Source organism: Panthera pardus, unplaced genomic scaffold (genome assembly GCF_024362965.1).
Source record: "Panthera pardus isolate Hobbes unplaced genomic scaffold, ASM2436296v1 HiC_scaffold_16, whole genome shotgun sequence".
Classification (NCBI taxonomy): domain Eukaryota; kingdom Metazoa; phylum Chordata; class Mammalia; order Carnivora; family Felidae; genus Panthera; species Panthera pardus.
In genome coordinates, this window is record NW_026526721.1 from 15,252,469 (window position 1) to 15,266,025 (window position 13,557).

Here is a 13,557-nt window from a genome sequence, read left to right on the forward strand (position 1 = left end):
GTCTGCTTCCTTAGGAGGAACTGGAATAGTGCCCATCAATGACTGTCCTGTCTCTATCAGATTGTACTTTCCTGGTACTTCCTCAGCCCTCTATATGCCTTACTTCACTGCAGGGTTTTGGTGTTCAGCAGCAGCCCTTCCTAAGGGAAAAAGGAGAGTGTGGTGGGATGTCGAGCTAATGGCATTTGTAATGCTTGTTTGGTGCCAGAATGAAAGAGAATTGCCCCCAAAATGACAAAACAGAGTTCACCTACTCACCACATAAGCACATAATAAAAACACTTGTCATTATCTTAAACTCAGGGACGTTCAGCTTTATGTAAAAGACAACTATATACCAAAGGAAGAATTTTGAGGTGAGTAGGCAGTTTTACAACAATTTCTAATTCCTCTTTATCCACATGTAATAATACTAACTTATTTCTGGGGAATGATTGAGTTTTCAGGGCACCATCCATGCGTTATAACATTCCGTACACAGAGAAATCCTCTAAGGTAAGAAAAGAAGCATTATTAAACCACACTTGGAGATGAAGGACATCAGAAATAAATTGACAAAGTGAGAATACATATGTATAACACTATGTATTATAATGTATATAAATCAATTATATATAGTTCTATATAGAGAATATATATATTCTCTATTACATTGCCCTATGTGTGCATAGATTGGAGAATCCAGCACCTGAGTTTGTCACAGAAAAGGCTTAGAGAACTTGAATACGCTAGGCAAAGTGTGTGATCTCTCATTTCACTTTTTCATATATAAAAACAGAAATGCTACCTCACATATGGCATGTTATAAGGCTTAAATGAAATATTACCAAGGAGCTATTTCATGGTAACTTTCTTCCCAATATTTAAGATTCTTTCTCAAAAAAGAAGTGGGTGGACCAAGGTCCAAAATTCAGAATTTCTGATTCCCATTCTGGTATGTATTCCCTCTACCAGCCTGCTTATGCAAATAAGTGATGCTTACATTTGAGCCAATGACTGATCTTTCTCCTAAATAGTTATAGGCTGAACATTTTAAGTTACTTTCGTCTCCATAAGAATGGTGATTCTGTATAAGACACATTTTCTCTTCCTAAGGGTTTTCACCACGTGCTCGAAGAGATAGACATTTAAAAAAATGCTAATAATTACTGTGGAAGCCCTAACACCACACAGTTTCTGAACTTAAGTCTGGGTCATTCTAATTGTGGGTCAGCTTCATATCTGTCTTCTTCTATTATCCGAGCTTACCATTGCACTATGGAGAATCCACTTAGCAGTCTGAGAGAACTAAAAGCTTGCCCACCTGCCTCAGCATTGTCTGAGAGAAGAAAAACAAATACATAGATAAGGTCACTTAAGAGCAAAATTTTTCCTAACATTGACTTCAGAATAAGTGTCCAGTAAGAATCTGTAGGTAAAGGTTAACATGATCTCATACCATGGTCACACAGTGCTCAACTTTGGTTTCTCAGAGAACAGGGAAATGATCTCTAGAAGAATATCTCCTATCATCAGTCTAAAACCCAGAGACATTGTCAAAGGAAGCCAAAGTAATTTCGTATGAACCTTCTCAGCTTTTGCAACCTGACATTGTAATTTGTTATTTAATACAGAAAATCAAGTGAGCAGGAAATTGCAAAATAATAATTAATTTTATAATTAATAAGTTATAATAATTTATAGTATTTATAATAATAAATATTATAGATGTGTATTTGTTTACAGTTCTTTCAAAATAAAGTCAGAGTAATTTCTTTAAATTGCAGTTTGCCAATTAGAGTTCTTTTTATAAGGATACACATAAATCATACAGTTGCTTGTGATGGTTATTTGAGATTTTCAACTTTAGATTTTTCTTTCCTTTCCTTTCCTTTTCTTTTCCTTTGCCTTTTCTTTTCTTTTTTTTCCTTTTCTTCCTTTCCTTTCCCTTCTTTTCCTTTCCTTTCCTTTTCCTTTTCCTTATCTTCTTTCTTTCCCATATTTTCTTCCTTCCTTCCTTCCTTCCTTCCTTCCTTCCTTCCTTCCTTCCCTTTCTTTCTTTCTTTCTTTCTTTCTTTCTTTCTTTCTTTCTTTCTTTCTTTCTTTTGATTGTAGAGAGAACTTGAAGTGTTTGCAAATCAATCTGGCATAACCAACTTTGGAAAAAACCTGCAACTTACCCTCAGTAAGAGGTCCCTCAATGGTTAGACCCAGTTATAAGTATTCAGCATTTCGTGGAACCCAGTTAATGCTTTATTCAAGGGAAATTAGGAGTATTGGTCAATCAAGGAACAAGTTAAGTAGAGGTCAGTTAAGAGAGACTCTACTGTGTGTCTTGTGTCTATTAAAAAAATTAAGAATGTACAGTTAAAAATACTCCAATTACATCTACTAATACCACCATGTCAAGCAAAGTCAGAGATGAATTCTCCCACGAGGCTTTAAGCACTGATATTTCATATTGCCACCTGTGAGGAGATCCTCATGTTTGAGATATCAAAGATTTGGTGCATATTCTCTGTTAGGGGAAAAGCATATTTCTCTAGAGATGGGATGTAGGCTTGCTTTGGGGCCAGACCAAACAGTTTCTCAAAACAAAACAACAGTTCTTTTAATCTGCCTGTGCACTTCGGAAAGTGCTAGAATATGACCTCAGAATTTTGAGTGATAAGAAAAGAAGAAATGCTTTTACTTTGAAAATTTTAAGTGTATGTATGTCTCGTTTTGACCCCACTCAACTCTCTGAATGATCTATCTAGAGTCTAAAAGGTCTGCTTTTGAATCAAAAGAGCTTCATTCTGAAGAGGGATGGTCCTTACCAGATACAGCTCAAATTATGTTTAGGTCAACCACGGTGTGATTCATGTCCGAACTGTGGAAAATCACTTTCCACCATGTTGTCAGTTATGCTTGACGTGGTATTAAATATTTGGAATATGTTGGCCATCTGAGAGGTAATATATAGTCCAACTTTGGATTTGAAAACCGAGGCATACATATGAAGACCTATTTCTGTGCATGTGACACATGCTGATAAACTTTTAACACTGGTTTTGGGATCTGTTCTGACCATTGCCACATTTATTTCGGAGGGCCTTTTGTCTGAATCATTAATATTCTTCTTAAAAAATACACAGGAATGATGTGACTAATGCTTCTCATGCATCTCTTTTGCTTCTGCAGGAGGGATTTTTGAAACTGTGGAAAACGAACCTGTTAATGTTGAAGAATTAGCATTCAAGTTCGCAGTCACCAGCATTAACAGAAATCGAACCCTGATGCCTAACACCACGTTAACCTATGACATCCAGAGAATTAATCTTTTTGATAGTTTTGAAGCCTCACGGAGAGGTAACTATTTTCCCATTTTTTGAAGTTTTTTTGGGTGATGTGTCTGCTCCACAAGTCACCGTTTTTGCTACCTGTCCTTTGTCAGAGTGGACATCTTTGTGTAAATGGGTTGCAGGAAATCTCGGTCCTTGATGTCACTGTCCAGTACAATCTGAAGGATCCTAATGGATGTTGCCTAGCTCTGTTTTCTGGGCCATTCCGATTAGCTCACCCTTCAGTGCCCTCTACTCTATGATTAACTGGTTCAGCTGTGAATGGAAAATGTCAAGCTTGATCTGTTTTTCCTTCCTGAGGCTGAGATACCACCATGAAATTGTACAGCGCAGTCAAATAAAACTTCGTGGAAGGTCATATCCACCGAGCATGTGGAAATGTCCACAACGCACATAACTCACACCCTGAATTTTAACAGGTTGTAAACTACTGGGTTTACCTAGGATTTTCTCAACTTTTTTTTTTTAAAAGTCCTTTTCACAAAGTCATAAAAATATAAAAATTAAACCTAGGAGACAATCTCTGCATTTTTTTTCCCTGATTCTCTTTTTCTTCCAAGAAGGCAAGGTCCTAAAAAGTAATCTAATTTATACATAGGCTGCAAGGTTTCTGTCCTGGAAAGAGCCACTGGGATTGCGGGGCTTGTTTAGATGTCCCCCAAACACTCCTGAGACTACTCCCAAGTACAGTCACATTCAATACACTCACAACTTGGCCTCTAACCAGGGAGCTGTTGAGACTCCATGCAGGTGGTATTGTGGACACCAAGGCCACTCGGCAACCCCCATAGGAGAAGAGGCTCTTTCCCTCATAGAGGAATGTTTTGCCAGTTAAAAACACACAAATAAATGGAATGCAATGAACACCATGTTTATGCCGATTTCCAAGGAACTAATATTGGTTGTTCCACATAGAATTAACTCAGCATCATGAGATGTGTGCACCTTACACACTCTTCTGCAGGATTCCTAGTGCTCTTTACAAACAAAAGGTAAAGTGTTTTCCTAGCAGCACAGATGAAAAGCAAACAGTATAATGATTCTTCTTCCGATCTATGGCATGACCTTAGTATAAGAACATTTTCTTTTTAAAGATGGATGGAATTGCAGATACTACATAGGTCAGCGTTACCTATGAACAAATAATAAAATTCTATTTATACAGCTCTTCAAAGTCATCTTCACATAAATTATTTCTATGGGTTTGATCTCTCTCCTCCTCTGCCTCTCTCTGTCTCTCTGTCTCTGTCTTTTGATCTCTGTCTTTATCTCTGTCTGTGTCTCTCCGTCTCTGTCTTGCCTCTCTATCACACATGCAGACACAAACATTGCTGAGCAAATACCTTAGACAGGCAAACACATTTAACAAAGATACTTCAACCCACATAAAACTGAAAGCTTTTCTGCAGTCTCAAGTACCTGTCATACTTGTAAATTAAACACCCCCAACGCTTCTTAAAACTGGTAATTTGCTGGCAAACAGAATTCAAAAAATTGATTTTCTGTCAAGTCATATTAGCATCCCAGAGCTAAATATTAGCAGGCATCTCAATCCATCGCCCATGTTAGACAAAACAACAGTTCACACATTCTCATGCTCTCATTTTGTTACCAATGAAAACATATCCAGGAAATGAGCTTCCGTAGACAATGGCAATTTACACTTACGGCACTTAATGCAGAAAATTATATGTCTTCATATCTCATGTAGTAATTCAGTGCCAAAGAGCACAACATGAGAAAGTTTTTCCTTGTGAATGACTGTAAACATTTGCAGTACCGTAGATATTTGAAATATGGTTTTCAAAATTTTATTATTTTTTTCTCTCTAGATCCAGCCAGATCATTTTGACAAAGCCATATAACTTTTCTACTTGTTTTTATTTGTAGAACAACATTCCTATAAAAATTAACACAGTTTCATTTAAAAATTTTGTTATTACTTAATTCAAATATTTAATTATTATCTCTCAGGAGTTCCAAACTTTTTAAAATTAGCATTAAAATAATGAGATACTATAAACTTCTATATAATGCCAGCATAAATTTATATCGGCATGAAGAGAGTAGACCCTATTTTGCATGGTTGTAGAGGATAATTGGTCCCAATCTTTCTGGAAGGGAATTTGCCTAATATGTATCAAGTAATTTAATTATAGCTGAGAATCTACTCTAAAAAAGTAATGTAAACTTCAGAGAAAAATATAACAACTAAATACTATAATATTAGTTATAATAACAAACGTTAGGATCAGCTTAAAGGTTCAATACCATCAGAACAGTAAAATAAGTGATGACATAGCCATGGAATCGGCTATTCTACAGGCACAAAAAAATATACTTTCGAAGACTCTGTAATGACTTGGGGGAAAGGGTGTGTTTTTAGTGTTAAATTCAGTGTTAAAGAAAGCAACGTATCAACCTATGTCTGCATAGATTCAATTTTTTATAAGTTGGAATGCCAAAATATGAAGAGGTATTATTCCAAGATGATGGAATTATAGGGTCTTTTTTTTCTCCCTGATGCTTTAAAATACTCTAAATTCTCTCAATGAGTATATAAAATCTTATAAAGAGAAAACCAAATAAATGTTATAGATTAAATTTTATACTGACTCGATTTCATTAGGCTGATGCTGAAGCAGGGAGAGGCCTGTCCTTGAGCTTGGCCCCTGGCCTCTGGTAGAGTTCCGCCCTAACCTGGTGGCCCTGACTCACTTCATGGTCTATGGTATTAGTGGATTGGACCACGTGGCTTCTGAGATCCCTTTAAGCTATGTTATGTTAATATTCTATAATTAAGTAGGTATCAATATCACTTACTATTCCTTAGCAGTTTTTCAATAGCCTGGAATCCCTTTCTGAGTTTTGGGAAGATGGCAACTGAAGTGCTTTGCAGCCACCCGGAGAATCTTCTGAATTCTCTGACCACATTAATATCCTCCTTGTCACCCTGCCATAGGACAATACTTCATTCACATGACATTCCCTTGGCCAGTAGCTTGTAGAGCAGCTCTGAGCCCCCGTGGGTTACGCCATGCCAGGCAAGGGATTTAGAAGTAATGGTGTGAGAACAGCCACCTATTTTTGATTGCACAGAGTTGGCCCTGTGATGTGTTGCTAATCAGTTCCACATTCAAATATCTCAGTATTTTAGCATCTCGGGGATATTGGAAGTTGGATGAAGCATAATTTCTCAACATACAGATGGAGAGTGGAGAATTTCCAGTAATGAAAATAAAAAGAGGGATCATGGAAGGAAAGATGGAATTCACAGCCCTCTCTCTCTCTCTCCCCCCTTCCCTGCCCTCCCTCTCAACCCCTCCTCGTCTGTGGCCACCAGCCTGCGACCAGCTGGCTCTTGGTGTGGCTGCTCTCTTTGGCCCTTCCCACAGTTCCTCTGTCAGCGCTGTGCAGTCAATTTGCAATGCTCTCGAAGTTCCACACATACAGACCCGCTGGAAACACCCATCGGTGGACAACAAAGACTTGTTTTACATCAACCTGTACCCAGATTATGCAGCTATCAGCAGGGCGGTCCTGGATCTGGTCCTCTACTACAACTGGAAAACAGTGACAGTGGTGTATGAAGACAGCACAGGTAGGGGACTCACACAGGAACCTCACCTGGCCATGTCTGGTCTGAACAAAGGGAGTCAGAGTGTTCTAGAGGCATTAACTTATCAGGTGGAGTACGTGAAAATGCTCTTTTTTATGAGGTTAATGGAGTATTCTAATTTGAGAATGCCATACGTCTCCATGTCTATCTAATTCCTGTGGATCGTTTCTGATGATCCTTCCATCATCATATTTAAGGGGATGTTTTAAAAGAAATATCACCTTATTGATATTAAAGATGTGATTTCATTTCTCCCAACTCTCTTAAGACTGTGACCATGACTCCCTTCCTTAAATAATGCAGAGAAAGTTGGAAAATTACTACGAAGTATGCTTTCAACTTGTAAGTAACTGTGTACATGTTACCTGTTTGAAACGTTTCTAAAGGAGGTTAACGAGGAATCCAGTTAGAGGCTAACTCAGTAAAGTTGACCATTTCATGGGAAAGGGACTGAGAACCCCCAATAACAAACCCTTAATAAAGCTTGCATTGTTCCACCTGTTTATTTTAGGATCAGAACAGAAATGTGATGCTTGGAGCCCCCATCTCACTAGACACGTCCTCTGATCTGCCTTCATTTCGAGTTTCTTTGGCCGGCACCTTTTCCCCTCTGTCTTCTCGTCACATTTCAAAGGGACTGAGGATCCCTTTTATTCAGTTAAATTCTGCTGGTGACTCTCCTTTGTCAAGTCTTTCTTGTTTAAAGATGTTCACCATCTCGTCCCTTTCATCTCCATTAACCCCAGCACCGTCTTCCCTGCACTCCCTGTACCTCACATCAGCTAGGATGAAGAGCCCATCATTCCTTACCCCCAACTTCATCTGAATCTTTTTTTTCTTTTTTTATTGAAGTATAGTTGACACACAGTGTTACATTGGTTTCAGGTGTGCAACATAGTGATTCGACAGGTTTATACATTATGCTGTGCTCACCACAAGTAGGTGAGCCACAAGTAGGTACCACAAGTAGGTACCATCTGTCACCATACAACACTACTACAGTGCCATTGACTATAGTCCTTAGGCCGTGTTTTTATTCCTGTGACAAGTCCGTACCTCCCAGTACTCTTCACCCATTGTCCCCATCTCCCTACTCACTCACCTCCCCTCTGGCAGCCAGCAGATTGTTCTCTGTATTTATGGGTCTGTCTGCTTTTTTGGTTTGCTCGTTTGTTCATTTGTTTTGTTTTTTAGATTCCACATATGAGTGAAATCATAGGGTATTTGTCTGTTCTGTCTGACTTATTTCACTTAGCATAATACCCTCTAGGTTCATCTGTGTTGTCACAAATCCTGTTCTTTTTTATGGTTATGTAATATTCCATTATATATACACATACACATCATCTTTATCCCATTCATCTATTAATAAATACTTGGGGTGTTTCCATATCTTAGCTATTTTAAATAAGGCTGTGATAAACAGAAGAGTGCATATATTGTTTGAATTATCATTTTCATTTGCTTTGTGTAAATACTCAGGAGTGGAATTGTTAGCTCATACATTTCTATTTTTAATTTTCTGAGGAACCTTCATACTGTTTTCCATGGTGGCTGCACCATTTATATTCCCACCAACAGTGTATGAGGGTTCCTTCTTTTCCTCATTCTCACCAGCATTTATTATTTGTTTATGTTTTTGATACTAGCAATTCTAACTGGTTTAAGGTAATGTCTCATTGTGGTTTGGACTTGAATTCCCCTGATGATGCGTGATGTTGAGCATCTTTTCATGTATCTGTTGGCCATCTGGATGTCTTCGTTGTAAAACTGTCTATTTAGGTCCTGTGCCCTCTTTTTTTAGTTATTATTATTGGATTACTTTTTTTTTTTTTTTTGGTGTTGAGTTGTATAAGTTCTTTATATATTTTGGTATTGACCCCTTATAAGAGATGGCCTTTACAAATGTCCTCACCCATTCAGTAGGTTGCCTTTTTGTTTGGGTAGTGGTTTCCTTTGCTGTGCAAAAGGTTTTTATTTTGGGATAGGCCCCATAGTTTATTTTTGCTTTTGTTTCTCTCCCCTGAGGAGACGTAATATGTCTGACTCTCCTTATCTGAAGCTGGCCCCTTACTACCGGCGATCCTCCCTCTACCCCGAAGACGGTGAAGTCCCTCATTCCACATGCTCTCATTCAAATATCACTTCTTCCTTAAAGCCCCCTGGGGCCACCAGAGGGTTCAATAGCACTTCATAAATAGAAGCATTATGTTACATGTTTCAATTACCTGTTTGCACATGTAGGAGAATAGGAATTCCTAAACATTGGAAGTTTATCTTATTTATTTTTATAATCTGCCACCTAACACAATTATGGCCTACAGGAAACTATTTAGGTATTACATGTACAAGGCATAATGCTGTTTATTTTCTGCATATTTTTTTCCTCCAAGGTTTAAAATTAGCTCCTTTCTTGATCTACACATTTGGTAATAAGGTTAAGAAAATTATTAGTGAAAATTAATAACGCAAAGCACTTACCAAGTTTTTAATAGTATTTCATTTTTCACTGTCCTTTTCACCAAGCACTGGCACTTACTACTTATCAGAGGATGATAGTAAGCCTCCTCTAGTTTGCACTAAATTCTGGTTGCATTTTAAGTTGCTAGATAAAAGTGACTCTTACGGTTGGAAATATGCATTTAGATATTTTCTTATACTTCATCTCATTTGAGAAAGAAGTGAAGGTAGGTTATTGGATATATAACTTACAAATATTATATTTGAAACACTCCTACAGGGAAGTATAAGCCACAGGCAGTCATATTCTTAAAGCTTCACCTGCTTGCTGGGAAGAAAGAAACGTACTATCAAAAAAATTCCAAAAGCAGATTTTAAAAACCTTGAGATAGAACATTATAATGTGTAGGGGTGGGAAAGTTTCCACTTCTTCCCTTCGAGGATCTTTGGCTGGTCAAGCAATGAAATTGACATGAGACATATGAATGGGAGAACAGCAAAGTTTAATAAGATGTATACCACCTATAAGCATGGGAGAGACCCAAGAAAACAAAGTTAACTTACTGAAATGGCCTAAGCTATCACCTTAAATACCACCTTTCGCCAAAGATGAAAGATGTTGGGGGTGGGGAATCAGGTATGGGAGATTATCAAAAAAAGCACAGTGAACAAGGGCAAGATTATAATGCATGTTTAAGTCCCTGCCTTCTCTGTTGAGAAGAATTTCTAGAGATTGAGTCACCCCTCTCTTTCTGGTACAGTAAGGGAGTATCTCCCTTACAAAAAGGTTTCTTTTATACATGTAAACGTCTCTTACAAAAGGGCAACATCTACTCAGATTTCAGAGCTTCATCTGTGCCTGCTGTTTCTTAAAAATAAACGTCTTAAAAAAATCCCCATGCCAATGGGACACATTTTGCCTGGCAAATTCTGCTCCCCTTCAATTGTAAATGTAAGTATAGTCTGACCTTCCATGTTGCTTACCTTTGTAAATAGACAATCGCATGAGCTAATAAAGTCATACTATTTCTCATTATGTAATACACTCAATAGTACAAATTTTTCTCACGATTTCTACCATCTCCAGCAAAGCAGAGCCAGCTAGAAGGAACGCAAATTGATGAATGACATTAAAACTTTTGGATTTAAGAGCTCAACTAAAGGCATGAGCATAATATTATAGATTTCAAATTATATTTAGACAAAACCTAGTTTGTAAAAGGATAACACAGAAATTGATGTTCTAACCAACCTTCTGATTTCAGGTAAGCACCCAGAAGTGATGGGCATTTTGCACAGGAGGAAACTCAATCCTTTCTATCATTTTTTTACAAGAAACTGAAATCTGGTTTTCATCCTTATTAAGTTCACCTGAGCCCGGTTGTTCAATAAATACTTGCCAAAGTTAAAAATCCCAAATGAATTTGTATGTTGCCCATTAAGTTAGAAATGACTCATGTTAAAATGATTTTACCCACAAAGAAATTAAAAATGTAAATGAATAATCAATTGAGCTATTAAATTGGAACCCAGAGAGTAAACAGGTCAACTGAGATCAATAAAAGCAGACATCTTTTGCCTTTGAGTGGGTTTAATACTGCTTGACTCAGGGTTTTGGTTGCAGTAATTATCAAGACATAAAAAGGAGAAAACTTAGTAAACCTGAAGGAAAAGAAAGGACTTAGGTGTGCCCAGCACCCGCCCTCACACCAGAATTAAGTACCCATTAAAGAACACTTTATTGGGATTTGTTTAGGAGTTTGTTAAATAGCCTGAAGCCAGCACAGATGTCTGGGGGACCAAATGGCCCATGACTCCCATTGAAGTCAAGGGGAGCACTGTGCTTGTCTCTAAGGACAAAATTCAATTCACTAAATACTAGCAGGCAGAATTCTGTCCTCTGGAAGTGAAAATGTAGAAAGACCCTAGAGAACTGTTGAGGGAGTGAAGTTGTGTTTCGCTTCATATCTCTCTCTCTCTCTCTGTTGCCTGGATATTCCTCCCATCAGTCACCTAGTTCTCTCTGATTCCCACATTCAGAGGTGACCCTAGGCAGTGAGAAATTGCTGCTCATTGGTCATCCCCTCTGCTTCATTAGACCCCTGGTGGAAGCCTGGTTTCTATCCCTCACACGCATCAAAAAGAGCTGAGAAGCTGAGCACCAAATGCAGTGTGGAGGATATTCAGCAGTTTCTGCTTTTTCAAGGCCAATCTCAGTGAAATGTAGCCACAACTATTTCTGTAGAAAAGGGGCCGGCAAACTTTTTGTCTCTGATGGCCAGATAGCATCTAGCTTAAGCTTTGTGCGTCATAGGGTCGTGACTATTTCACTCTGCAAGGTAGCAAGAAAACAGCCATAGACGACACATTGTAAATGAATGAGTATGGTGTCTTCCAACAAACGTTTGTTTATAACAAAGAAGGAGGCCGGTGTGGTGGGACCAGCGTGAGAGGGGAGGGATAGTGGGAAACTAGGTCAGAGAAGAGCACCTTATGGGTCATGGAGGATTTTATAGACCATAGGAAGAGCTTCTGCGCTTCATGAAATGGGAAAACCATTGGAGAGTTTTCAGCAGAGGAGTAACATCAGATTTACATCATAAAAAGATCATTCTGGCTCTTGTATTGATAATAGGATAGAGGGAGGCAAGGGTAAAAATAGCCTCTAGAGAACTGAAGGCAATTGAGGAAGATAAGTTAATAGAAGAGTAAGAAATTGCCAGTTTCTAGAAATATTTTGAATGTTGAGCTAGCATAATGACCTGAAGGAGTGAAGAAAAATAGAGGAGTCAAGGGTGACTCTAACCTTTTTAGCCAGAGCCAATGGAAGGAGTTAACATCACCTAAGATGGGGAAGGTTATAGATGGAACTACTTTGGAGGAAAAAGGATGCTATCAGGAGTTTTTTCAGTCATGAGCATGTGAAGTTTGAATTTGTAATGTCTGCTACATTCAAGTGAAGGTGATGAACAGGCAGCTAATATATACATCTGGAATTCAGAAATGTAGTGTAAGCTGGGGGTACAAATTTGAGAGTCCGCATATCGATAGGGCTAGATAAGGCCCTCAAGGAAATGAGTTCCAGCCAGATGCCTCTAGCCCTGAGTTCACAACACATCGCCATCAAAAGTTGGGGTTTTTTTTCATCCATGTTTGCCTTATATCATTTTTCTTAACACATCAGAGTCATGAGATTTCTAAAACGCGGCCTAAAATTAAGAGCTATTAACTATCATTGGAAACAACGTCTCAAAGCTTTATAATGAGGATTAATTTGAAATAAGGTGGACACACATAAAAATGTCAGTGATTGAAAGAAGCCATAAATTCAAGGAAAAAACACAAAGCAAATGACAACCGCAAATATCACAATAACTAAATTGTTGAGTTCTGATTATGTGGCACACACTCTTTTAAATATTTTGTATGATTAACTCGTTTAATATGCTCAACCACTCCAAGTGAGATAACAGCTCGAATGGCTGTATTTAAACAGTGACTTGTTATTTACTACATTTATTACATTTCCTTTCATCTTCCCATAGAAAACAGAAAGAATATACTGTCCAGAACCAAGAACCTTGTCAGAGGCCTGAAATTTGGACTTGAAGAAAGTTAACATTTTGCCATAAGTGACGAAGCCAAAATGAAAGATATTCAGTATGCGATCAGTGCTAAATAAAAGAATAAGTAAATCTTTTCCCTTCAGCAATCACAACTTACCCCCACTGTGTTATTATGACCATTTGTGCCAGCCAGAACACTTCTGCTACATGCCTTCCCACAATTCCACCTGAAAAAGCTGGGGGATAGAAATCCTTGGCACTCAGTACCAACAAGATAAAAAATTATAGCTCTTTTTTTTTTTTCCCCTCTGTCCTCACTCTTTTCTACCCTTCCTATCCACCCACTCCGGTCCTCTGCCCAGAACCCTATTCAAATTTTCAGAATTCTGTTTGGAAGCCAATCTTTAGATATTGCATGAAGGTATATTATTTTTAGCTACCATTGATATCAGCAAGAATTCAAGACTAAAATACTCTGGTTGAGCTAACTGCAACACAGTTCATCTCAAATATTTTGACTAGATTCTTCTTTGAGGTCCTTTGATCAAGGGACAAAATTTTTCTTTTGGGAAGTCTCTAGCTTTTTTTT

The 13,557-nt window shown here is 38.0% G+C and overlaps 1 protein-coding gene across 7 annotated transcripts in view; it reads left to right on the forward strand.

Annotated features, from left to right (window-relative positions):
* GRIK1 (glutamate ionotropic receptor kainate type subunit 1) overlaps nucleotides 1-13,557 on the forward strand; it is a 370,160-nt gene that overhangs the window by 225,038 nt on the left and 131,565 nt on the right. For all 7 annotated transcript variants that reach the window (XM_019467826.2, XM_019467828.2, XM_019467827.2 and 4 more), the window contains exons 2-3: nucleotides 3,163-3,330; nucleotides 6,667-6,924. In XM_019467826.2, the coding sequence (XP_019323371.1) occupies nucleotides 3,163-3,330; nucleotides 6,667-6,924 (426 nt within the window). The remainder of the gene's footprint in view (nucleotides 1-3,162; nucleotides 3,331-6,666; nucleotides 6,925-13,557) is intronic.